Source organism: Podarcis tiliguerta (assembly GCF_965153285.1).
Source record: "Podarcis tiliguerta genome assembly, chromosome: 9".
Lineage (NCBI taxonomy): Eukaryota > Metazoa > Chordata > Lepidosauria > Squamata > Lacertidae > Podarcis > Podarcis tiliguerta.
The window spans coordinates 56,289,286-56,313,504 of record NC_139542.1 but is presented as its reverse complement, the minus strand read 5'-3'; the positions used below and the strand labels follow the sequence as shown (position 1 = coordinate 56,313,504).

The 24,219-nt window shown below is 44.1% G+C and overlaps 1 protein-coding gene across 2 annotated transcripts; it reads right to left on the bottom strand.

The window, feature by feature from the left end:
* Nucleotides 1-3,875: 3,875 nt before the first annotated feature.
* Nucleotides 3,876-19,812, bottom strand: TMEM33 (transmembrane protein 33). Of its 2 annotated transcripts, none has more exons than XM_083458488.1 (7): nt 19,481-19,812; nt 15,325-15,419; nt 14,139-14,326; nt 12,146-12,213; nt 11,454-11,587; nt 9,980-10,063; nt 3,876-8,818 (listed from the first exon to the last, which is right to left on the bottom strand). In XM_083458488.1, the coding sequence occupies exons 1-7, from the start codon at nt 19,535-19,537 to the stop codon at nt 8,689-8,691; spliced, it is 756 nt and encodes a 251-aa protein (XP_083314614.1). In that variant the 5' UTR covers nt 19,538-19,812; the 3' UTR covers nt 3,876-8,688. The 2 variants fall into 2 exon arrangements, with proteins under 2 accessions (XP_083314614.1, XP_083314615.1); XM_083458489.1 differs by lacking the exon at nt 19,481-19,812 and adding an exon at nt 15,849-15,938.
* Between the last annotated feature and the right edge of the window lie 4,407 nt (nt 19,813-24,219).

Sequence of the window (24,219 nt, the reverse complement as noted above, 5' to 3'; positions counted from 1 at the left end):
TTTATTTCATAAAACTTATACACCGCTTGATTGTGTAAAAAACGAGGCTTACGAAACACAAAGCAGTAAATCAAGAAAAAATTATAATCCTACTTTAGAACAGAAAAGTTAAAATACTAAAAGAGATTCAAATTATTTCTGCATACGGTATATTTTTACATTATTGGTGTTTATTTCATAAAATTTATACACCGCTTGATTGTGTAAAAAACGAGGCTTACGAAACACAAAGCAGTAAATCAAGAAAGAAAAAATAATCCTACTTTAGAACAGAAAAGTTAACATACTAAAAGAGATTCAAATTACTTCTACATACATATATTTTTTACATTATTGGAGTTTTTTAATTAATTATTGGGGTGTTTGAGGTGTTAGCAGAGGGGTGATACCTCTGGAGGGGGAGACATCATCTTCCTTCTAGGGTAAGTTCTGCACCTTTGGTCCCCACTCTGCTCTCACCTGTGGCTCCTAGAAGCTGTCAGTATGCAACTGCAGCCACCACCCCACCAGGAATGGCCTTGGCCAGCAAAAGTAGGTGAGGGTAGCCTATGGGTCTCAGACCCTCTGTAAGTTAGGGACTTCCCCTGGATGCGAAGACAGGTTCTGGCAGATTGAGAAGACAAGACCAATGGTGTGTTTCTGCACATGTAGTGGAAGGAATGAGAGGCAGGTGGGGCTTATCAACCTGAGAAGGAAACCTCTGACCCCAAACATTTTAAAAAATGTTTTATTATGTTTTTACATATGTTGGAAGCTGCCCAGAGTGGCTGGGGCAACGCAGAAAGATGTGTGGGGTATAAATAGTAAAATTATCATTATGGAATAGGACGTCCCTTTTTTCATTGGGACGCCTGCTTCTTGGGAGAAAAGCAATGACAAACCTAGACAGCATCTTAAAAAGCAGAGACATCACCTTGCCAACAAAGGTCCATATAGTTAAAGCTATGGTTTTCCCAGTAGTGATGTATGGAAGTGAGAGCTGGACTGATTGCCGAAGAATTGATGCTTTTGAATGATGCTGCTGGAGGAGACTCTTGAGAGTCCCATGGACTGCAAGAAGATCAAACCTATCCATTCTGAAGGAAATCAGCCCTGAGTGCTCACTGGAAGGACAGATCCTGAAGCTGAGACTCCAAGACTTTGGCCACCTCATGAGAAGAGAAGACTCCCTGGAAAAGACCCTGATGCTGGGAAAGATGGAGGGCACAAGGAGAAGGGGACGACAGAGGACGAGATGGTTGGACAGTGTTCTCGAAGCTACAAACATGAGTTTAACCAAACTGCTGGAGGCAGTGGAAGACAGGAGTGCCTGGCGTGCTCTGGTCCAGGGGGTCACGGAGAGCCGGACACGACTGAACGACAACATTTTCATTGGAGAAATGTTGGAGGGTATGTAGGACACATGATACTGCTTTCACACTGTGGTTGTAAAAGGTAAGTATTTTAAGAGGAGGTATCAGCAGGTTTGATAATAATATTTTGTTTTATAATTTTTAAGGGATCAGCAGGTTTGGGGGAGCCCCAAGGTTTCCAGAAGCACGCGCGCACACACACACACACACACACACAAATATAAATGGAGAAAAATCCCTAAAGTGGGAGACCGGGCAAAACAACTCAATGAACATGCTCAATGGGAATGCAGTACTGACTGTCAAAGCAGGAGGAGCGGGAGGAAAACTAGGGTAATGGGATGGAGTGGAGTAGCTGAAATCCTGAACAGCTGCAGGATTGTTCTGTTCCTACTTGAAATAACATGAATACCTGCAGCGCTATAAACCAACTATTGTGATTCTGATAACTTCTTAACTAGCCTATTCAAAATACAATAGGGTCACTGTGGCATTTTGCGAAATGCCTTAATAAATTCAGACTGGGTGCAGCTAAGTTGCTCCTTACAGAGTTTCACTTCCTGTTCCCCTCCATCAGAGCAGCCTGGTGGCATACCAAATTCCTATTCAGAAATAGACAGGTGGGAGAAAAGTGCTCATCCATGCCCTCCAAACACAGCTGTTTTTCGCTTAGTTGGGATTATGGACAATAGTAGTTAGAAGGGACCCCAAGAGTCATCTAGTTCAACCAACTGCAATGCAGGAATCTCAACAGATGGTTCCCCATCCAACTGGAAACCATACTAGACCCTGCTTAGCTTTGCAAACGTGTTAGCAGTTTTATTTCTGCACCACTAGGGAGAAAAACAATTGAGGAGGGACAGTCGGGGGGGCAAGGAGAGACAGAGGAATGCACAGGCAAATGAAAGGTTAAGCACCTCTGTCCTTCCCACTCCTAATATATTTCATATAATTCACCACTCACTGAATAGGGATTCTCCGGGAGCAACCCAGTTCTTACGCCAGGGTCTGCCACCATTGGATCCAAGTGTGCCACACACCCTGCTCTGTGAAAATGCTTCAGGGCTGTTTCGTAACTTAATTATTTCAAAGTGCTTTCCACGGACAGATAATCCTCAATAATGTTACCAATTCGAAAGTCGAAGGAGAAGAACAGTCCTTTGCAATATGACTAGGGAAAGCAGAGATACATGTGATAATGTACCACCAGAGGGCAGCCTTTGGGAGAAGATAATGATTAATATAAGTTTTCTCAAAACATGCAACCCCTACTCTATATGAAAGCATTGCTTAGAATTGCAGGTAGGGTAGCCAAAATTGCCCAAAAAAGAGGAGATGCAACCTCAAAACTGTAGGGCAAAAGAAGGCAAAAAGAAGAAGAATGTGTGAGTACAGGTGCAAATTTAGAAATAACCAGCTATGATTTAAATAGAAATACATTTCACTATAGTAGGGAAGATTGTGACCTGGACAGCAGACTGAGCTGTCCAGTTCTTTAAGACACACATATTTCTCTGTCTTGGTCTCCATCTCGGTCTCTGTCTGACTTGGACTGGGCAGCCCTTCAAAAGAAAAGCCCTCCTACAGCACTCCAATTAGAGCACTGTCCGTGGGGGGGGCGGGCCATACAACCCCCACCAAAAAAAATACAGGTTTCTGAGAAGGCATAACCTAAAACAAGCTTGTTCCTTGGCTCAATTGTCACCAAATGCAGGTGGCATTTCAGCAGAGGCAGACTTCCATCCAAGGTAGATCAGGTTCACACAGGTAGTTAATTGCAGCAATGCTGCAACATCAGACCACATAAGGGGCCTAACTATGCCCCTTCTTCAAATATATAGACTATTTACCCAGGTGTAAACAAAACTCTGAGCAGACACAGAGTTCCTTTCCCCACCACCACTTCCACTTGTATTGTAATTCAGGTGCAGGCCTAAGCCATGACACCTTTGCGGCAATTAAGCACAACTTTGGCAATTAAGCACAACTCCCAGCTTCTTGAAAGCATTCTAGCAGCACCATCCAAGAATGCTTGTTAATATTTAGAGTGCTTAGCAGCATTCTCCTGCCGCCACTAAACCTTAGGCCAGTACTTTGTACCTGACCACATCCCCTCATTTTCACAACCTCTGTAGAGATAATGGGAAATGCAGAGGCGGCTTGTTTGGAGGAGAATGTGCCAAAGCTCATTGAATTGTGTCCAGAATGTAGTAAGAAAGAAGGCAGTTTAGGATATGTGTATCAATGTGCATCAGTGCACTTACATCAGCTGTGAATCTAGTATTATGCCCTTATCCTGATTCACTGTCCTTTTACTTCCCACTTCTACAAGACTGTTCCAAAAAACCATCACAATGATTCCGGCGTCTTGCATCATCCAAGCAGCAAAGGGAAACCAAGCTCTAATAACAGATGCTCCTTTGCAATCTAAACCGGTGTGACTATGACTGCTTACAGTTTGGGGGTGAGGAGCGTATGGGGGAACACAATTTGATTTTGACAACATCAATAAAACCAGAGATGTGACAACATAGGAGGGTGCAATTTAATTTGCGTTGAAATAAATATTAGGCATACAGAGCGTCGTGAATGAAAGAGGGTCACAATAAATTACGAGCGGAGACATTTTGCACAATCATTCCAGAAAGCCCTTGGTATTTCCAATTTCAGACCATCGAATTTATCATTTTTGCTGATTTAAGCAGAACTCCAAATAAATATGGATCTCAGCGCTTACTTTCACAGGTACTGGCATGGATAATTTACGGTTGTGATCCAATTTGTAAATCAGCAGGGGCCACTAAATTGCAGCATAAAAAAGAAAGAGCGAATGAGGTCCTTTTTCCTTTGTGTCAGCAGGCTGCGATGATTATGTTTATTAGATTTCCTTGAAAGGGTTTCACATTTTCTCAAATATGCAGGAGAACTATTTCCCCTCTGAGGCCGGCATTAGCATTTTGTGCCTCAGTCCTCGAAGACAGGGAAAGTGATGAATTTTTCAATTGGTTTTTTGAAATGTATGCTCAGCCCCTGCCAGCCAGGGTACAGCAGCAATCTGCCACCTAAAAATGGCGCCGTTACCAAGGAAGGAGCAGGTCTTCTGCATGGAAATATACGGAATGTACTATGTGAACAGACCGGTATAACTTGATTCAGCTAAGGGCTGTGTGCGTCTGTTCTCAGGTGGGCCCAATCTGACATATGGGGCTGGGCAGGAAGCTAAAATCCTTCTAAAACAGCTGCTTGAACTGGATTCAATACCAGTGCAGCCCCTTTCCCTGCCCAATAGCTGACAAAGGACTTTTTTAGCACCCATCTGTTTCCCGCACCAGCTAAGGCCTAGATGATGCTCTGCACATGTTCTCTTGGATCTGGTCCGTAGTATAAACAGGGTCACCCATTTTGCAGTGCTGGCAGGTCAGGCCCCCATAACCAATACCAGAGTTATGAAAAACAGCCAACATGTTCGAGTTACTTGAGAAATTATGCAAATATACTTCATTTGCATATGTTTCAGAGGACCTCACATGTGTTGTTTGGGATGCAAATTTCTACTTTTAGCAGACAGTATACACAGCTCTGGGCACAGGGTAAGAAGGAAGGTTTTTCATTCTCCAAAGGCCTTTGACTAAGATTCAATCACCACAAAAAAACTTCTAGGAGCCCAGGGGAGGGGCTATAGAAGGTTAGCTCTGCCCCTCAACTGCTGCCCCCCTGCTGCTCAGTACACCTCTTTTAAACTGGAGGGGACTTTTAGAAGCTGTTTGTAACAGACCTGCAAGACCCTTGGCTGGAACCTAAACAGATCTTTGCACCCCAACTTTTATATAGAAGGCTATAAAATATAGAACACTAATGGAATTGAGTTAGCTGTAAATCCTGACGTTTAAAATCATATTCAGGAACCAGTTGTCTTGATTAAGTAATAGTTCTGGGAGGGGTGTAATCCTGAAGGCTCTGAAAAACAGTCTTCCAAGAGATCCAGAGATAGATAGATAGATAGATGATAGATAGATAGATAGATAGATAGATAGATAGATAGATAGATATGGCATACAAACACTGTCTTTGCAAGAGTGATCACTGAGCATTGTGGGTGAGGACTGGATGCAGCAGCCCATTGGCAAAGCTATGTTTATTGAGATTCATAAGAATGCAGATGTACATTCCTGGGTGACCAGTTATGTGTGTTTTGTTGCCTGCAGTTGCAGCTGGATTGGGGTGAGGACTCTGTTGTGTTTCTTTTCCTCTAATGGAATTATACTCCAAGCCTCGGGATTCAACATACAACTACAAATAACGTTAAAATAGGTTCAGACATTTCATTCCAGGCTAAGACCACAACAGTCACTTTATTGCTGTAGAAATTTTTATAAAATCCTCAAAGCAAGAGAGCCTAGATGAAAAAACGCATGAAGCATTCCTGCACACTAGTGTGCGCCTTCCCTATAAGTAGATGTTTATGAGCCAAAAAGCTAAAAGGAGTGCAATCAACCAGCCGTACCAGCCATTTTTAAAGCTGCATTTGTCCATACCCGGAGGTTTAGCAAGCAATGCACAGGGTGGGCTATCGACAAGCTAATGAATGGGTTCAATCTAAATGACATTCATATTTAATCAAAAAGAAATAAGGTAGTTACAAGGAAACATAGTTTTAAAAACAGCGGCAACGTTCCAAATTATTTAAATGTATCATTCGGTTCATGCGGTTGTTAAGACACTAAATCATGAAGTGGCTTAGAAGAATCAATGAGTAAGTATAGTGGCTGGGCAAATTCCTCAATTCTAAAATGCAGGCACTCCATGGGAAAAAAATAATGTAATCTTCATAAATAGCAACAAGCTGACAGCGCAGTGCCTTCCATTTAAGGAGAAGATGCACACACACAAACACACAAGTTTACATCTCCCCAGTTCCGCATCAGATATCATAGAAGACTATGGCTGTAACGTACATACTTCCTGGCCCTTTTTAGGTTGCCTAGATCTTACTATCCCCGGCTCAAGGAGGGCTGAACAGATTTGAGAGTAAGCCTGGAACACTTAGTGGGGATTTATCTCAAGGAAATACCCAGACTGGGTTGCGTGTTTAGGACATATGTTCGCTAAACCATCAGCTATCATTATGCAAAACCTCTCCCGAGTATTTCTCAGGAACAGGTTGTATTCTGAGTGGTCCAAGTAATATTACGTGATTCGGACCAAGTATACACAAACAGCTCGGCTGGGAAATATCACACAACTGAATACTCCTGCATAGTTAGGAACTGCGAGAGGGGGGGAAGGAGAGCAATGAAAAACAGCAACCTGCCTACACCAACCCCCAACCTCAAGTCCAGGAAGAATTTTAATAAACACCAAGGTGTTTGGTTAGACACAGATTGATAGCCCTCCACCCCCCAAACCCCAACTTTTTCTGGCTCCCCAAAACACACCCACACTCATATTTTTTTCTGGGGGGTGACATAAAAAATCTAAACCAAAAAAAAAAAGTAGTCACAGCACTGGGGTGATCAGAAAGGCTTAAATTTCTCTGCCCAGACTCTTGGTGGATATGAAAATAACCCTTCCCCAGTTACCATTTCAGAAGCAGAGAGCCCTTTTCTCAGCAGATCTGCAAGGATCAACTGAAAAGGGATGGGCTATGTACCTGTATATACGAGTGTGTTCAGCCGCAGGTGGGTTGACTCCAAGAATGTAACCCTCAGACCAAAACTTTTAAAAAGTTGGTCAGCTCTGCTTCAAAAAGAAGGCGGCAAGTTATGTACGTGTGAAGCAACTCAGTTTAAAATGCTCTTCAGCCCTCAGGACGTTCAATAACCGGCTTATCATGGGAATCAAAACTATTAGGTTGCTGAATCTGTTAAGTGAACCAGTTTGTGCAGTTTTTTTCCCTTCTTGGTATGTTGAAATAGCAAATGACCAGATTTCCAATTACCTCTGCTTTGTAAGACAACAGCCCCACTTCTACTGAAATAAGGCTACAATTACTGGAAGAGCACTTCTTCTCCAGGGAAGAAGTACTGCAATATTATTTTATTCCTGTAGTGGGAAACTTGTGACCCTCCAGGTCCTAGACTAGCAATCCCATCATCCCTGACCTCTGGCCATGCTGGCTGAGGAAGATGCGAGCTGGAGAGCAACATCATCTGGAGGGCCAGAGTTTCCACACTTCTGCTTTACAAAATAGTTCCTCTAGTTTGAGCAGGATGGGCAGGATGCTTCCCTGTGCAGGTGCAGCACCCACAGAGACAGAAGTCTTATGAGGTCGCAACAGAGCTGTGTTCCTGACCATGTGTACATGAGAAAGGGATGGGGCAGGAGACACATGCCCACGCCACATTATGGTCTGACACATCTGCAGTTGTGCCCATGCATATAAACTGAAGGTGGAGGAAGAGAGAAGATTCATGCTCATAACTTGAAAGGCAGACCTATGTCATTATGTAATTTACAGCTACTGCCATGTTTAGCGTTGCACCACGAATATGCAATGGTGTTTGGAACTAGCCTAACTGCATGAACTTTAAAAATTACCTCACAAGGGCAACACTTCCAACGTATATTGAAAATTAATGTAACATCCATCTTTATTATTCAGACTTTTCAAAGACTGGCATTTTAAGAAGCCTGCTTTTCGGAAGACAGGGAAAAATAGGGCATTCAGATGATCTAGAGAAATATTTACTTTACAAAGAAATAAAGTGCTTAGGGAAGGGCAGAGAGCTTTCCATTTCAAAAGCATTAAATAAATCAGAACAATGAAATTCAACGCTTCGTTCTACTGTTCACATTTGAAGTAGGTGCCAATTGATTTGTATTGACCACAATGATTTACTCAATTGACTAAGCCTGTCTCATTTACTGAATGGAAGGAATACTGACTCAAATGTACCGCATGGGTAGAGATTTCAATAGGTACCCCTAAGAGGCTACTAGTTATGTTGCAGCCACAGCTTGTAGCTTGTTAGACACAATCCAGCAAGTATTGCCTGGACATTATTATTTTTTTTGAATAAGTATTTTCATTCAGTATCGAAGAGGACATACATGACAGCACAAAAGCCATATTGTACAATGCAGGGTTGTCGCCACTGTTTTGCATTGGAAAGTATTCTGTCTAAGATGGCAAGCGTTCATCTTCCACAAAGCACGGAAACATCTTGGAAAACAAGACTTTTTAAACATATAGGATACAATTCACAGAACAGGCTCTTGGAAGAAAACATGTTTCCATACAACCTTGACTTGAGATCCAGAATTTATAAATCACCAGCAGAAATACCAGCTGCTTAGAAAGTTCATCAGACAAACATACGCATGTTTCCAGTGTTGACTATGCAACTGTTGGTGCCAGTCTGCTTATAAAAGAAATGCTGCTGACACAGAGCCTTCGTACAAACGCCGGGCACGACGGTTTCATGATGACATGCTCAACGACAATCCGAAGTTCCGTGAAGAGGGTTCTGAAAATAACAGACACTTTTTACAGAAATATCTTTGCAACAGTAGCTCCTACATCTCACTCAAACCTAAACCTTCATCAAAATCAATAATAACGAGGAGGAGGAGGAAGAGGACAACAACAACAACAACAACAACTTATAACCTGCCCATCTGGCTGGGTTTCCCCAGCCACTCTGGGCGGCTTCCAAGAAGAGATTAAAAATACATTAAAACAGCAGTCATTAAAAACTTCCCCAAACAGAGCTGCCTTCATTACCATAGCCATATTACCATAGCCAGAGAGATTCTGAGGTTTGCAGAAGTACAAAAACATTTAAACACACAACATTACGGGACGAAACCATTCCCATACCAGAGAGGGCATTCTGTAATTTGATTACCAATGTTTCTAAAATTAAGACAATGGGCAACAGAGGACATCCCTGTTTTGTTCTATGACTAAACATTTGGGGGGGGGGAGCAATCAGAATTATTTATTCTAATTGTGGCCTGCTATCTATATCTATATCTATATCTATATCTATATCTATATCTGCCTTCGAAAGCTTTTACAATTTTTTTGGCCAAAATCACATTTCTTAACTATTTCCATTAGATAATTTGGTTCTGGACAATCAAATAGTTTTAAAATATCAAGTGAGAGGCTTGTTAAAGGTTATGATTTTTTTCTAATGAAATAAAAATGTTCAATAATTTCCTTATTGGATCAGTAACTCTTCACCCTGGAACAAACCCAGATTGGTCTGTCTGTATACAGCTGCCAACAAATGTTTTTAATCTATTGACCAGATTGGCCGTAAAGATTTTATAACCTAGATTTAATAAAGAGATTGCTTGGTATGATATTGGTGGAGTCCTTGTGAGGTTTGAGAATAACTATGATTCTTGAATGCTTCCAAGTTGCAGGAAGTAGGTTACCGGCTAAAATATCATGGTATAGCCTGGCCATTTGTGGAAGTGTTTGTTCCTTAAATGTTTTGTAAAAGGATGCTGGGAATCCATCAGAGCCAGGTGATTTTCCCATTTTCATGTTTTTAATTACTTCCTTTAACTCCTCTTTTTAGTCCATGATATGGCAACACCAAGGAGCCAACTGTTTAAGCACTGTATTTACAGATGACAACAACAACAACAACTTTAAATCGTAATTGGTTTCTTACCGGCAATATGGATTTCGGCGGGAGGAATAACGGAGTGTAAGAAATCTGTAGTAAATAAATGGCTGCAGCAAGCTTCCCTGCCCACTGAAAAGAACAGAAGAAAAAAGGCGGGGTGGTGGAGGGGTAGATTTATTTAAAAGGATACAGTGTAGGATTTGCAATAAGACACCACCTTATGTTTTTCTTCACACATAGTAACTGCTTTGACCTGCAAAAGACCCTTACAACTAAACAAATGTTTTCACACAGTATTTGACATGCACACACTGTGACGAATGATGATCATTAAATGTGTCAAGATGTCTGAAACATTAAAACCTTATAAAGGAAGTAGTGTTGCACCTCCAGCAATGAAATTATGTAACATTAGTGTATGTTTACTCAGAAGCAAGTCCACTGTGTTCAGTAGACTTTTCTCTTGGGCAAGCATACACTGGAAGGAGCTGCCTTATGGCAGAATTCTGTGCATATTTACCATACTTAGAAATAAATTACACTGAATTCAATGGGACCTGGAAGTTTGCAGTGGCTCCCCGTCTGTGGAATGCTCTCCCCAGGGAAGTTTGCCTGGCACCTTCATTATACACCTTTAGGTGCCTTTGGTTGATTGACATCCTTTGCCCTTTTAAAATGTGTTTTTTTTGGGGGGGGGGTGTTTTTATTTTATTGTTTTATATATTTTGTGGTTTTGTATTTTGATTTTGTTCTGTGAACACCCCTGAGACCTCTGGGTATAGGGAGGTATATAAATTCAATAAATAAATAAGAAATTATAAGAAATTAACAGTATATGCCATTCTTCCATCAGTGGTCTGCAAGGTGGCTTAGATACAAAGGATGGCATTTAAATAAATAACTGTGCAAGGGGAATGAGTTTCGCTTGCACAACAGGACTTCACCCCTCTTCTCCTCCTCCTGTGCACACCCTGTTCCACCCCCAAATCTGCTCTAGAGGGTTTGGGGAACTCCAGAACAGAATTAGGGGGTGCACGGTGGGAGGAGAGGGGCAGAACATTCTGTTGAACAAAGAGAAATTATTTCACTGATAGAACATTTTCCTTAATGCTACTTTGAATACAACCCTAAATTAAAACACAATACTACAAAATAACGGGCACTTAAAATGCAGTTATTATCTTTTTGGCATCTGAATCAGAGCTTTCTTCATGCACATGAAAGTAAAATTTCTCCAAAGGAACAAAAACAGACTATGCTGCTCTTTGCCTTAAGGATCAAGAAACCATCCTTACTTTAGTCAGCAAGCAAACCCTGTGCATCTTAAAAATAGGGTTCTTAGTGCAGCACAGCCACAGGGTCAGGAGATGGCGAGAAAATCACAACCCAACCTTAGTTTTCACCCTGCAAAGACGGTCCCTTATAGGGACATTGCAATGATAAACAAGAAAGAGTCTGATTCTGTATTCCCAAGCAGCACCATTCGAATAAAAATAAAGGTTAATGTTTCATCTCATACCTGAAAAGCATAAACACAGTAGCCGGCATCAAGAAGATCTCATTGCAAGCTATAAATTTCAGGATGTTTTGCTGGTTAGCGTTTAACTTGTCCAAGAGATTTCTTAGGAAAAGAAGACTATTTGAACCTCGCGCCTTGAAAGAAGGGAGTAAAAAAGCAATGTCAGGAAACTTTGTGTTATGTATACAAAGTCAAACCTTGGGAATACTTTCAGCTATGCTATAATTGTTTTATAAACCTTGAAGGGCAGTCTAAATAATAAGCAGGAAAACTGAAGAATTTTGCAAACCTTGCTACAATGTTTATTATGCAGGAAACGGTCAACCTAATTTTCAGTTTCAGTTCCCCACTGTCCCCATTTAACCCAAACAACCCTGTGAGGGAGGTTACATTGAATAATGATCAAGGTCACCCAGCAAGCATCACAGCTGCATAGAGATTTGAACCCAAGTCTCCTCAGTCCTCATCAAACATTCTGGCTCTCCACGCGTATCCTTTTCTTTCCTACTTGCTAACCCTTTGATAGAAGCAGCAGAACTGGATGAGCTACACAAACTGTGGCAGAAAATAGCCAGATCCCCGTTTCCAGTTTACCCCTTAAAAAATCCATGTCTCATCTGAATCTTGCCCTCCTTACAAAGAGCAATGTGGCAAGTAAGGGGCACAAGATCATACACTAACAACATACTTACATCAAGAACCTTCTTTGTGTAGGTGGCAGCGTGAAGCAAGGAAAACAACAGAACTGGGAAAATACTCACTGAAGTGAAAGTTAAGGAGAATTACAACCTCACGCATGTTATTTCACATTATAGTCTGAATATTCAAGGACATTGTCCACTTGTGTCGGCATGCAAGCCTGCGATCTCTTGCTTTAAATTCAGAATCTTTGGTATGAGAAGAAGTTTGGACCTTAAGATTCAGGTGATTAAAGTTAGGTAGCTTTATTAAACACTTAGTGACACAGAACACAGTCCTAATCATGGAATGGAATTTGAAAATGGTGGTTAGCGGTATGCACTTGTAGAAGTATAGGCATCCAGCAGTTTGTGTGTACTTAACTTATGTAGGGCCAGAGTTAAAATCAGTAGATCAATGTTTTAGAGTGAAATCCTATACAGGTCTTCTCAGAAGAAGGTATAGGATTGCAGCCTTATTAAATAAATTGATGGGGCTAAGAAATATGAGCTCACTTGTTTATTTTGATTCAGATACTTTACATCAATAGGTAATAAATAAGAGTTAATAAAGGTGGTGCTTCTGTCTAGGGTGAGACTAGAGGTGATGAGGCCTTAATTTGTGTGACTGCCCTAGACATATATAAGGCAGGAATTGAGGTGGTAAAATCACTAACAACAAAAAGCACACATAAGGCAGGGGGTGGAGAGATAGAGTTCAGCTCCCCTCTCCCCTGAGCTTTACCTCATTGTAGTTGATTACTCCAGTCAGCGGCGGAGGAAGCAGCTCGGGTGCCTGGGGTTGCGTGCCCAGGAGAGAGGCAAGCCACCCATTGGGGCGGGGCGAGGGCAGGGCACACCGTGGGGCCTCCAGAGTCTGCCTGCCTCCTCCCACTTAGCCGCCCTACAGCTGGGGGGGGGGGAGGTAGCGGGTGGACCGTTTGGGCAGCGCGGAGCCTGTGTGCGCCCAAGCCACCGCGTCTCTCCCAGGATAGACATGTGGCTTGGGCGTGCTGCAGGCCCCATGGTGAGTGCCGCCTGGCATTTTGTCACCCTCCTCAGTGGTGACACCCAGGGTAGCCCACACCCACTGTACCCCTCCCTCCACCCCTGACTCCAGTCCAGTGGTTCTCTAAGTGGGCCACACTTTCAGAAAAAAATTTGCTCCCCCCACACCAACATTTTTATTTTATAAGAAGTACATTGGAAAACAATGTGGGGCTATCTTTGAAGGTGACCCGGAAACTACAACTAATCCAGAACGCATCAGCTAGACTGGTGACTGGGGGTGGCCGCTGAGACCACATAACACCTGTCACGAAAGACCTACACTGGCTCCCAGTGCGTTTCCAAGCAATTCAAAGTGTTGGTGCTTTCCTTTAAAGCCCTAAATGTCCTTGGCCCAGTATACTTGAAGGAGCGTCTCCACCTCCATCGTTCTGCCCGGACACTGAGGTCCAGCACCGAGGGCCTTCTGGCGGTTCCCTTACTGCAAGAAGTGGAGTTACAGGGAACCAGGCAGAGGGCCTTCTCAGTAGTGACACCCACCCTGTGGAACGCCCTCCCACCAGATGTCAAAGAGAAAAATAACTACCAAACTTTTAGAAGACATCCGAAGGCAGCCCTGTTTAGGAAAGCTTTTAACGTTTAATAGGTATTTTAGTGTTTTGGTGGAATCCGCCCAGAGTGGCTGGGGAAACCCAGCCAGATGGGTGGGGTATAAATAATGAATTATTATTATTATTAAAAGAAAGAACTCCTAGTGGTGCTTGATTTATAGCAAAGAACACAACTACTTAATATTATGATCATGGGACATCCTGAAAGTATAAAACAATGCAGCTAGGCAAGAACATGAATCTGGCCCATCATCACCCTTTAGGCTTTGTGGCTGAGCAAAGGTACAAGCTGGAGTAATCCCTGATTTAAGTCTAGCACTCTACGACAGCAAAAGCCCAATCAAACTATTACAGAATTGGAAGTATTACAAGACTTGTAGAAAGGATACTTGTAACAGGGTAGGAATTGACAAAGATGAGGGAATACAAAAGGTAGTGGCAGCTGTCCTCCAGCAAGGCTTGAGCCAGGAACGCCCTGCTTAGCTGAAAATGTGGTAGCCTTTGGTGAAGTCGAAGGGCGCTGGTGAGAGCATTTGCCAGCAAGGCACGTTGATAAAAGCTAGCTGCTTCATGCAACCTTGAGAATTATCAAAGGAGAGGTTACCATACAAACCAAGTTGCGGCTTCAAGTCTTCCTCCCAAGAGAATTGCATCATCATTTCAGTCTCTGAAGCCCGCCCTGCTAAGCTCTGCCAAGATGTAACTGTTACTCAGTCTGAGAAGCATTCCCGGTGCTTGGCACTGAACTCTACAGGTGTGCCAAGTTTGGGGGAGTGGGGGGAGGGGAGAATGTCATTTAAAAGTATTTTCAATGCAGTTATCTATTTGACGTTTCTTTGGAGAGAAAAATGGCAGATAAACAATAACGTAGTAACTGGAATCTAGTTAAATGACAATATCAAAACCTAAACAATAAATGACACTCACTTGAGCTGAAGGTGTATAATGTACAGATTACTGAACAGGTGTAAAGTTGGTTCTTAAACAGAACCAAATATCAAGCACTGATATTTGCAAAATATTGGTCAAAGTCCAACCAAAGTCAGTGATATAGGTTTCCTGGATTTTTTCCTATGCAAATTTAGGCTAATTTGCATTGGAAATCTTTCAGTCAGCATTTAAATGTTTTCTCATAGCCTAGAGAGTGATCTAATTTAGCATTCAGTAAGCAAAGCTACAAACTTTGAAATTGCTAAGCTTGCCCAATACTGTAGTTGACATGGGCATCCTTTTGTTGTCGCTAATGAACTTAACGAAAGTTAAAACTCCCACATAAAAATAAAGCACTGGAAAATCTTCTGCCCCATATCACTGACTGGTATTTCACATCTATACACTACACTGATTTCCAATGGACAGCTAAGAATATAGATTGATATCTCATATTAAAATGGATGGGAAGTAACAAAAGCTTAACCTTAGCTGGATTAGAACAACTGTATATGCATATAAAATGTGATACAGAGCTTTTAAGCATAATGTATGTTTTCTGTTTCATTCTGTCGCTAAAAAAAGCAGTGTCCTTTCTAAGGATATCAGGGGCACTACTGCTTTAAAGAACATTATTATACATACCCTAGAAGAGGCAGGACAAATAAAGCCGAACAGTAAACTGTGAATATACGGGAAAGCCACATTGCTGTATCCAACTTATTAGTAATCAGAAATTGCTGTAAAGAAAGGAAAAGTAGTTAGTGAACAAATATTTATTTATTGTTTTTATTTATTAAATTTCTATCACATCCACCCTCCCAAAGCAGCCCACTGTTTTACCCACTGTTAAAGAACAAATACCCACCAAACTGACCAGATCCAGAACCAACATAGATAACAGACAATATGAAGAATGCAAAACTTTGGCTTTCTCATAAAAGCAAGCGTATATAACAGATAAAAAAGCAATCTCCACACAGTCACTCTTGAATTTGGAAGACATAATTATGAGACTTCTAAAGACCTATGTTTCGTGATTGCATTTTTGTAACTGTAAATTTTAAAAACTGTTTTTAATGTCACAGTTTAAACTGTTGTAACCCACCCAGGGATCATAGGGTGACGGTCAGGCAATAAATTAAAATAACAATAATTAGAGGGTTTACTTTGAATATCTGCTCTTTGAGAACCACGAGGATAACTCAGCTGCTCTCTGCTAGCACCCATGGCAGTTAGTGGCTAGGAAGCAGTTCTGGTGAATTTCACCACCTTCTGGAATGGAACAGGACATCCCAAAACCAATCCCTACTCGGTCTAGGCTCCAAGGAAGCCCAGTATAGCCCTCCATTGCTCACAGAATGAAGATATCTACTTTGCCTCATGGCTAGGACAGGTGGTGACTAACTGAACTCGCAATCCCTCCCATCTCTGAGCAGTCAGAGCAACAGCAGTGGCTGCAGTCACCTATAAGAACTCTCAGGGTATTTTTAGTAGTGCAGGCATTTACCATATAAAATGCCCTGGGAGTAGTTCTGTGTAGAAAATGAAGTCACCACCATATTGTGGGACAGTCATCAAAAACAAAGAAAGTTTCTTCTGTTAAACTGCTGGCAAATAAAACTTTTAGGCTGTGTGTTTATGGAAGATAAGGAGGCTATCAGAACTCAGTGTTTCGTGTTTTCCCCAGAAGTCCATCTAGCATCAGCTATGATTCCTATCTAAAGGTCCAATTCAAAAATTTCCTACAAGAGGATAGAAGTAGCTATGACACAGCCTGATAATAGTTTCACCAATGCAATACAGTGGTACCTCGGGTTACATACGCTTCAGGTTACAGCCTCCGCTAACCCAGAAATAGTACCTCGGGTTAAGAACTTTGCTTCAGGATGAGAACAGAAATCGTGCTCCAGCGGCACGGCAGAGGGGGAGGCCCCATTAGCTAAAGTGGTGCTTTGGGTTAAGAACAGTTTCAGGTTACCACTGTACTGCAAAGTGTACTACAACCACATTCTATCAAGGCAAAACACCTGTTGAAGGGCCACATGTTGTGCAAACCTCTCAAGCCAAATGCAGCCCCATCAGCCAGAAACAGCAGCTCATAAAAAGCTTTTGTTGTTGGTTCCTGCTCAGGATTGCAAAAACAAATAGGCTGTCAAGTATTTTGTGGGTCCAAATACACAGCTGGTGGTCTGCATCTGGCTTAATGGATCACAAGTTAAGCAGGCCCAGCATGAACTACCACCGGTAGCATGAAACTGCTTGTGCATTTCACCATGACTAATATGGTGTTGCAAGTTGTTATGTGTATGTAGAAATATCAGCTAGCCTGAACATTTTGCCAGTGGCCCTGCCTGCCTATAAACTAAATGGGGAAAGGTAAATCTGGTTTCCAGGGAGGCAGTCACACCCATCCTACATAGACAAGAAATGAATCAAATTGCTCAGAACTTGACTGTTCCCAGTTCCCTTCCCTTTTCCAAAATATGCTTTTGGTTTGTTGGTTTGCAAATTTCCAAATGCATTCACATTCAGCCCATAAAAGAATATACTACATGGTTTTGGCATCCTATTGCCACTTTATTCCAACCTTTACATTTTTTTTCTTTTAGATCCAATGTGCATATACACTTGACAATTGAGGAAACAACTGATGTACTGGGCTCTAACCCACAATAGCTTGTGCTGTAGGTAACATTTTTTAGTCTCTTTACCTGTCAGTGTGGAAAGGGAGGGGAATCATTTTGGCCCAGTGAGTCAGATTTTTACCTCCTCATACACTGCAGACCACTTTTGACAGTGTGCTGGGCCACCCAGTTGTCAAGGTTTGCCCAGGGGAGAGGAGGGAGATAGTGACCCAGCAGGATTTAACTCCCTATATGTCAGCTGATGCTCAAGCCTGTTTTCTGCACCAAAAGCAAGCAGGATTAAACTGATGCACAGGGAGTTTATTCATGATTTCTAAAAGGATCCAACCACATTTCTACTTGCCCCACAGGTAAAGAACAACTGGACGATTAAGTCCAGTCAAAAGCAACTATGGGGTTGCAGTGCTCATCTCACTTCAGGCCTAGGGAGCCGGCGTTTGTCCACAAACAGCTTTTCATGTTATGTGGCCAACATGGCTTCTGGTACAATGGAACACTATGATGGAAACCAGAGAGCACAGAAAGGCCATTTACCTTCCCGTCGTTGTGGTACCTATTTATCTACTTGCACTTGGATGCTTTCAAACTTGCTAGGTTGGCAGAAGCTGGGACAGAGCAACAGAAGCTCACCCCGTCGCACGGATTCAAACTGTTGACCTTCCGATCAACAAGCCCAAGAGGCTGAATGGTTTAGACCACATCGCAACTCCTTCCCATATACCCAACATCACATATGTTGCTAGGCATGAGACAGGTGCCTGTTGTTTGGGGGAAATGGCTTGGCAAGCCAAATTTGGCTCACAAGCCAGGGGCTCCCCATCTGTGGTATAGGCAATACAGAGCTAAAGAAACCAATGGTCTTAGCATCAAGCAACTTCCTAAATATCTACGTACTAGTGCAGTAACCTAAACATCTGTTGCATAGCCCAGGTTTCAGAAAACAGCCAGAACAACTTGGGACGCTTGACACCTAGTCGGCTCCTCCAGCCTGTTCCACAAACCTTTGCCAAAGGCAGCAGTGGAAAGGAAAAGGCCAAGCCTGGAAGCTTTAGATTGAAAAAGTTAAGAGGAACTGAAACTTCTGAAGGGCAATTAAGAGGCAAGAGAGGGCAACTTCTAATGGAGATGTGAAACAGGGGACACTGTCACGGTGACAAAAGTGCCACTGCAGACATCCAAATTCCCTCCTCTACACAACTATCAGAGATTCAGAAGAAACCCTCAATGGAGGCGGGGGGGGGGGGGGGAGGCATGAGGTTGTGTTGATCTGCTCCTGCATGTGCCCATTGATACATGAACAGTTAAAGCGTTGGGACTATGACCCGGGAGGCCACAGTTCGAATCGCTGCTCAGCCATGAAGCTCACTGGGTGACCTTGGGCCAGCCACCATCTCTCAGCCTAACCTGCCTCACAGGGTTGCTGTGAAGGATGAAAATGTGGAGGACAACCACGTACACCACCTTAAGCCACTTGGAAGATAAAGGCGGTGTATAACTTAATCAATTAACACTGCCTCATTCGTAGCCCTGAAAACTGGGATGGGGGGGGGGGTGAGCTACGACACCCCCAATCTCAGAATTTGAGCAGATTTGCCCTGATACAAGAAGGAGGTACAATACTGGAGTCAACCCACAGATTTGAAACGACCTGAAATCAGAACTCTCCCTACAAAGAAAACCACATGGGAGCGCATTTATAGACTCACAGAAGGACAGAATTATTATCATTATTATTATTAATTGAATTTATATCCCGCCCTATACCCGGGGCCTCAGGGCGGTTCACAGAGTTGGAAGGGACCCCTCCGCAGGGTCATCTAGTCCAACCCCCTGTCACATGCAGAAATCCTTTTCATAGCTGTCAACGTTTCCTTTTTTTAAGGGAAATCCCTTTATTCCGAATAGGATTCCTCGCAAGGAAAGGTAAAAGTTGACAGCTATGCCTTTTGCCCGACGTGTGGAACTCGAACCCGCGACCCTGAGGTTAACAGTCCCCGGCTCTACCGACTGAGCTACCCCCGGGGGCTGAAGAGGCGTGAGCCGGCTTCGAATAAAATAAAAGAAAGCCCTCTCAGGCGGAGCGTCGGCACCGCCGTGGGTCGAAGCAGGGCCGCGAAGGCCGCGCTAGGCCGCCCCCGCCGGACTCAACTCACCACGGCTCCGCCGCCCGCCCCTCCCTGCATGGGCCCGTTCTGCGCCGTGTCCGCCATGGCCGCGCCGCCCACCGGCTCCGCTCGGGGCGCGAGGAAGGAGGAAAGGAGAGGCTCGGCGACGAGAGGGTTAAGCGGAGAGCGGGGCCTGCTCGTGCCGCGCGCGAGGGCCGTATCTGGCAGGCCGGAAGCGGGGAAGGAAGAGGCGGCGGTTGCCGGCGGCGGCGGCAGCAGGTGCGCGGAAGGAGGCGAGCGAACGAGGGACACTCCTCAAGGCAGCCCCGCCGCTGAGCAGCCCGCGTCGCGCAAGCGCAGAGGGGCGGCTTCCGGGTCGCTCGGGTAGGGGGGCGGTCATCCGGTGGAGCATGCTGGGTAATGTAGTCTTCGAGGCGCAGCCGCCTGATTTCGGGACAAGGTCGCTTTGATATTTAGTTTTGGAACCGGGCAGGGTGCTTTTCATGCATTTATTTTTCCCTCTCATTTATATATATAAATTAAATTATATATATAAATTATATATAATTAAATCTGATGTTTTACAATTTAGAATATTCATTGAAACAACCTTAAAATGCCAATGACTTCCCTTCTTCTCTTTCCGTGGTTCATTTTACATATCATAAATCCCTGCATATTTTACATAAACTAAGCCATTCAGTATTTTTACATCTATCAAACTTGTTTACACTGTTGAATTTATCTTAATGCTGCCAACGTTTTCAAGTGTACACAATTTTCCTCCATATATTCAATAAACATTTTCCAGTCTTCTTGAAACATATATTCTTCTTGTTCTCTTATTCTATATGTTAAATCCGCAAGCTGTGCTAATAATAATAATTATTATTTATTTATACCCCACCCATCTGGGTATTCTGATGTTCCATCAGTTTAAGTTTCCATTTTAAGGTAACAGCGGGCATACAATTTAAATAAACAACTCAGCGCCTGCAGCAGAAAAGCCTTTGACGCTCTGACGGGCTCTGCTCCGCTTGGCAGCGGCTGTCGGCTGGCCTGGCTCTTCAATCCCTGGACTCCAAATCTCAGCCCCAGATTCTTGGCCTGGTGGCCCTGAGAGCCCGGCGCCCGGGTGCCCCGCACCCCTAGCGCCTATGGCAGGGGTCTGCAACCTTTAAGACAAAAAGAGCCACTTGGACCCGTTTCCGAAGAAAAAAAAACTGGGAGCCGTAAAACTCATCATTATAAAAATAACTTTTTTGTCACTTTTTTATTATTTCTTTGTTTGACCCCTCAGAATTACTCCTCCTCATAAAAATAAATGTTAAATTAACAAGTTACCTTTTTGTGTGTGTGTGTTCTTCAGTGGCGTAGCGTGGGGGGTGCAGGGGGGGCCGGCCGCACCGGGCGCAACATCTGGGGGTTAGGGTTAGGGGGCGCAAATCCACGGGTTGGGGGGGGCAAATCCACGGGTTAGGGGGCGCAAATTACTTGCCTTGCCCCGGGTGCTGACAACCCACACTACGCCACTGGTGTTCTTCACTCCCCTTCAAAACAGTGACCAGCGTACATGCCCCCTTTCAATGCAGTGACCAGCATACATGCCCCTTACAATGTAGCGGGCGGGCGGGAAGGTGACGTCGGGACGGTGCGTGACTAACGCACGCACCGCCCCCATGCGACATCACAGCCAGTACAGCGCCCACCACAGTGGAGAGTGTTGGGGTGCACAATGCGCCTCCTCCCCTCGCTAGTATCCGTCCCAGAACCGCGGCAAAGGTGTAAAATAGCCACATGCGGCTCCGGAGCCAAGGGTTGCTGACCCCTGGCCTATGGGTAAGCCAGCCCTGAGGAGATGAGTCTGAAATGAGAAGTCACTTTGGCATACAAGTGGCCAAAGCGCATTAGTTTTAAAACAGATGCGAGTTAAAATCCAAGAATCTGTGGAGCAGTTGATCACAGTCAACCAACAGTGATCTTGCATAAACACAAAGATGTGGGTGAGAGAGAATGATATTCAACTTCATTCAATCATAGTGCACAGTGGTGTCGTCAGGCATTTTCAGATCCTCCAAGTGTCCTTATTTTCTAGGGACGTCTCTGATTTAGAGTAGCCGTCCTGGTTTCTGCTTTGATCCCGAAATGTCCCACTTTTCCTTAGGACGTCCCTATTTTCATTGCAGAAATGCTGGACTGTATGGAGTCTGAAGGCAACCCTGTATAGGGAAGGTTTTTTTTAAATGTTCTATTATGTTTTTATATATTTTGGAAGCTGCCCAGAGTGCTGAGGTAACCCCATAAGATGTGTGGGGTATAAATAGTAAAGTTATTATTATGGAATGGAAACGTCCCTATTTTCATCGGAGAAATGTTGGAGGGGAGGGTATGCATTTTTTTTTTTAAGACTTAATGGTCTTAACACAAACATTCAGACACACGGCGAGAGACTTTAGATGCTAATCAATGGCTTGCAGTCAGTGGACTCAGGGGACTAGGTTAATCTCCTAAATGTTCCTGGTAAATTAGAGTACAGTGGTACCTCTGGATGCGAATGGGATCTGTTCCAGAGCCATGTTCGCATCCTGAGTAGAATACAACCTGTGCATGAGCGGGTCACGTTTTGCCACTTCTGCGCATGCACGTGACGTCATTTTGAGCGTCTGCACATGCACAAGCAGCGAAACCCGGAAGTAACACGTTCCGTTACTTCCGGGTCACTGCGGAGCATAACCTGAAAACGCTCAGCCTGAAGCATATTTAACCTGAGCAATGACAATCCTAGACAGCATCTTAAAAAGCAGAGACATCACCTTGCCAACAAAGGTCCGTATAGTTAAAGCTATGGTTTTCCCAGTAGTGATATATGGAAGTGAGAGCTGGACCATAAAGAAGGCTGATCGCCGAAGAATTGATGCTTTTGAATTATGGTGCTGGAGGAGACTCTTGAGAGTCCCATGGACTGCAAGAAGATCAGACCTCTCCATTCTTAAGGAAATCAGCCCTGAGTGCTCACTGGAAGGACAGATCCTGAAGCTGAGACTCCAATACTTTGGCCACCTCATGAGAAGAGAAGACGCCCTGGAAAAGTCCCTGATATTGGGAAAGATGGAGGGCACAAGGAGAAGGGGACGACAGAGGACGAGATGGTTGGACAGTGTTCTCGAAGCTACAAACATGAGTTTGACCAAACTGCGGGAGGCAGTGGAAGACAGGAGTGCCTGGCGTGCTCCGTCCATGGGGTCACGAAGAGTTGGACACGACTATATGACTAAACAACAACAACATGACTGTATTAAAGTATGAAAGTCTTGCGCCTCCATCCCAAAGCCTGGAAAGCTTCTGCCCTCCTTAGGGAGGGAGGTGAGATGCTCATTCACGGCGTCAGGACATCACAATGTTGCCCCACCCCCACCCCATCGCCCTTTCAAGCTAGCATCTCTGGCCCTAACTGTTCCCCTCCCAAAAAATCCGCGCCTCTGATTTGATGTATGTTATTTCACCTCCCTCAAAACGTAGTGTGCCAATCCAGCTATGTTTGGGGGCTCTGCTACTTATTCTTCTGAGCTGAACCCTGGACAGCAGCCCCAAAGTTTTGCCTGATGGGACAACTGCACACGACAGAAAAGCACCGTTTTCATTCATAGTTGTATTGAAGAATGAATTTTGTCCTGTGCAACTTGTTGTGCCGCAGGGTAAGAAGAGCTGCACCTGGTGAAATTTGCACTTGCATCGCCACTCAAGTTAACAGGCCGCTGTTTTCCATGGCATCTGGTCTCCGTATTTATTCCCCTTGTTCCACCACGCCGGGTCAGGAACTTACATTTCTGCACTGCCGGCCTGCTCCGCAAATATTCCGATGTGGCTGTTTGAGGTTGCAAGGGAGACAAAAGGGATGGGGAAACAACCTCAAGAAAACGTTCAGATGTTAGTGTCAAACCCCTGACAGAAAAAGGCCAAGAAGACAAGCGAGGGGGGAAGTGTGAAGAAACGGACAAAGCTGCCTGTCAATTAGACTAGGTGAAGCTGAAGCTGATGTCTCCTCTGCCAGAAGAGATGAAACACCGAAAGAAAAGGGCCAGGAACAAGCAGCACAAAGGGGGCGGACGTTGATTTGTGCAGCTAAAGCTCTGGGCACATGCGGCCATCCCTTGATCTCAAACAGAGCCCATACAAAAAGCGGCCATTGCTATCCACCCTTGTGACGATGCAGCCATATCACACCTTTTCTCCAAGTATCTCAAGGGGGCTAACATGGCTCTCCTCTCTCTCCACTTTATCCTTTCAACAACCCTGCGAGGTAGGTTAGCCTGAGAGGGAGGGACTGGCTTCAGCATGCTTCGTGGCTGAGTGGGGATTTGAACCCTGGTCTGCTAAGTCCTGAAGGGGCACGGGTGGCACTGTGGTCTAAACCACAGAGCCTAGGACTTGCCGATCAGAAGGTCGGCGGTTCGAATCCCCACGACGGGGTGAGCTTCCGTTGCTCGGTCCCTGATCCTGCCAACCTAGCAGTTCGAAACCACGTCAACGTGCAAGTAGATAAATAGGTACCACTCTGGCAGGAAGGTAAATGGCGTTTCCATGCGCTGCTCCGGTTCACCAGAAGTGGCTTAGTCATGCTGGCCACATGACCCGGAAGATGTACGCTGGCTCCCTCTACCAATAAAGTGAGATGAGCGCCGCAACCCCAGAGTCATTCACGACTGGATCTAATGGTCAGGGGTCCCTTTACCTTTACCTTTATCTCCTAGGTCCTAGTCCAGGGGTCAGCAACCTGCGGTCCATGG

What these genes read in the sequence shown, in the direction of transcription:
- TMEM33 (XM_083458488.1), bottom strand. Translation starts at nt 19,537, where the DNA reads ATGGCGGACACGGCGCAGAACGGGCCCATGCAGGGAGGGGCGGGCGGC. An exon ending in CAATTCCTACCCTGTTACAA is followed by an intron (nt 12,214 to 14,138) that starts GTATCCTTTCTA and finishes CTTTCACTTCAG; the next exon opens with TGAGTATTTTCCCAGTTCTG. An exon ending in ACTGTGTTTATGCTTTTCAG is followed by an intron (nt 10,064 to 11,453) that starts GTATGAGATGAA and finishes TGTTCTTTTCAG; the next exon opens with TGGGCAGGGAAGCTTGCTGC.